General features: G+C 32.5%; 1 protein-coding gene across 1 annotated transcript in view; it reads right to left on the reverse strand.

Moving 5' to 3' along the window:
* Nucleotides 1-213: 213 nt before the first annotated feature.
* Nucleotides 214-2,605, reverse strand: part of DR1 (down-regulator of transcription 1) — a 30,889-nt gene continuing 28,497 nt past the window's right edge. Inside the window, exon 3 of the mRNA XM_004699255.3 lies at nucleotides 214-2,261. Within this exon, the coding sequence (XP_004699312.1) occupies nucleotides 2,115-2,261 (147 nt within the window). The 3' untranslated portion in view covers nucleotides 214-2,114. The remainder of the gene's footprint in view (nucleotides 2,262-2,605) is intronic.

Raw genomic sequence — 2,605 nt, forward strand, 5'->3', positions numbered from 1 at the left:
GCTCTCGATGGCACTGCCTAGTTCTCTGGCTCGCACTAGGTTTGTCACATTTGAAAGGCTGCAGTCTTACCACTTTTCAGCTGCTTGTGTTCGTGGAAAATATTTGAGTTCTTCTCGGACAGGTTTCTGCTTTACACAGGGTCTGGCTTTTGCATGTTTTATTCTAATAGAAATCTCCCTTTGATCCATATATCTCATTAAATATAAAAACAATTTATAAAACACATCAGAATTTTATTGCTTGAAGAATACAGCATATGAAATCACAAGAATGTCAAAATGAAAAGTCTCTAGGTTTCAAAACATATAATACATTATCAGATGCAGTAAAATATTAATTATCCTGAACTCTGCATCAGAAAAAAAAAGTATGGAAAATATCTAAGTTGCTTACTTAAGAAACAGATATACTTAAAATAGAAAGTGTAAGAATGTTACAGTACAAATTAGAAAAGCCAACACTTTATCATTTTATTATTTCTCTAGACTAGACTACCTTTGGTACTTAAACTTTTAAAAAATAATTCCTTCCATCTTATCTAATGTTATTCATAAATACACATCCATGAAACAACTTCAATTTAAGCATAAAACTAACCTTTCTGCTTCATCAGGAAGTGTATTTAAGAAGTGTTTTGACAATATTTCACTTCTTCATAAATTTCAAATATGATCATTAAGAGTTCTAATACTCATAAACTTTAATTATTTAACTTTCCACTTAAAATTGGAACCCTGGTAGTCACAAACTATTTTTGGGCTTGGTAAAAGTATAGACATTTAAAGGTTTGGCAATTGGCCATAGAAATTTAGATTACGTTATACTGCATGTGACTTCCTTTCTGCTTCCAAAATATAAGCAATATGTCATTTCTTCAACATGTAGGATTCCTACCACACTTTATTACTGAAATCAAATAAAGCTTCTTCCATTTAACAATTATGTTAAAATGAACTATTTGTGTTTCATATAGTGCTGATAAATTACGTCACATTTTCTTAAACTCAAACCAATCTTTTTATTTTAAGCTATAATTCAATTTTGATGAAAGATAGAATGGCGTCATTTCAAAAGGTAGCATTGGACTCTTTAGGTCATCTAGTCAAGAAAATGTAAAAAGTAATGCTAAAAACAAACAAGAAGTAAACCACAACTACAAGTTAAATTAAAACAAAACAAAACCCCACTTTTTATAGCAAGCAAACTCAAAAACTTTCCCTTCCCCCTGCAAAGGTCTGAATATTCACAAACCTTCCATTTAAATCAACGGAACTCAAGCAATGGTTTCACAAGTTCCACCTATATATTTGAATAATATGAACATGGACTAAGCAAGTAATACTATTAACAATTATTGGAGTGAAATATTAAGAATCATGGCAATACTCAAAATGGGGCAGTCTCTGAAATGTAATAGTGTAGCTCAAGATGAATTATGCCATAATAAAACTGTATTTTTTACTAATACACACACACACAGAAAACAAAATCAAAATTAAATCCATCAAATTTATACAGCTACTACTGAACCCATTCCTTGGTTTTTCAATGTCTTTGTTGAGAGATTTTTTTTAAACAAGTAGGTTTACCTGAGCATATATATATGTATTGCCTTTATATATACTCACTTTAAAAGACAAAAGATTCAGATACTTCAGAACTGAATGGTTACTTTTATCAACCTGATGCAATGTCACTGCATTACACATGCCCAAAATAATTTAAAATTCCCAATTTTTAGCTAGGTTAAAAGGTCAGAGGAAATGAAATGCAGATGTAGAGCTTCTGTATAAATTTTACTATTATTTTATAAACTTGAAGTTTTCTGTTAACACTGTTTATTGATCAGATAAAGGATTCACTGCTATCTAAAATTTCATAAACACTATTAAAAATTCAAAATTGATATTATACTGAACCTTCCATTTCAATAGTTGAAAGAGACAGTTTTCACATGTATAGCACACAACAGAGGAAACTTAACAGCAGACATCCCAAGAATAACAATGGCAAGTCCACCAAGATGCATACAAAATTATAGATGAGCATTCTTTCACTGTTTTGTTGTGGGGGAAATCATTTATGGAGGAAACAGAAACTCAGCTGGCACATTTCAGATGTCATCATCATCATCTTCATCCTGAGAAGATCCTGCTTGATTGGATGCACTGGCGGAGGCAGCAGCAAGCTGCGCTTGTTGGGCGGCCTGCTGCATTTGAAGCCATTCTTGCTGGGCCAATTCTGCTTGCTGTTGTCGGGCCTAAATACCAAAACAACAACAACAGAACTTTTAGAAACACACGGGCACACACACTTTGGTTAAAACGGAGTGAGCCAATTACAGATTCCAACTTGGATATTTTCAGCTACTACATAATTGCTGTACGTCTGGAGAAGAAGAACTCTATGAAGAAATATACTAAGAGATGCATTTCTGTACACCACAGAGGCCCTAAGGAGAATTTCCTAAACTTAGTTCTTTTATACAAGGTCTTTTTAATGTCTTTAGTTCAAATGAAGAAGCTGAAAAAGATCATTAGGGGGGCAGGGGAAAAATATCAAAGTATTTTTAAATTTTTTCTTTAATTCCTTTTCCTACATGAG

Source organism: Echinops telfairi, unplaced genomic scaffold, assembly GCF_000313985.2.
Source record: "Echinops telfairi isolate 266 unplaced genomic scaffold, ASM31398v2 ScPeMD7_443;HRSCAF=831, whole genome shotgun sequence".
NCBI lineage: Eukaryota > Metazoa > Chordata > Mammalia > Afrosoricida > Tenrecidae > Echinops > Echinops telfairi.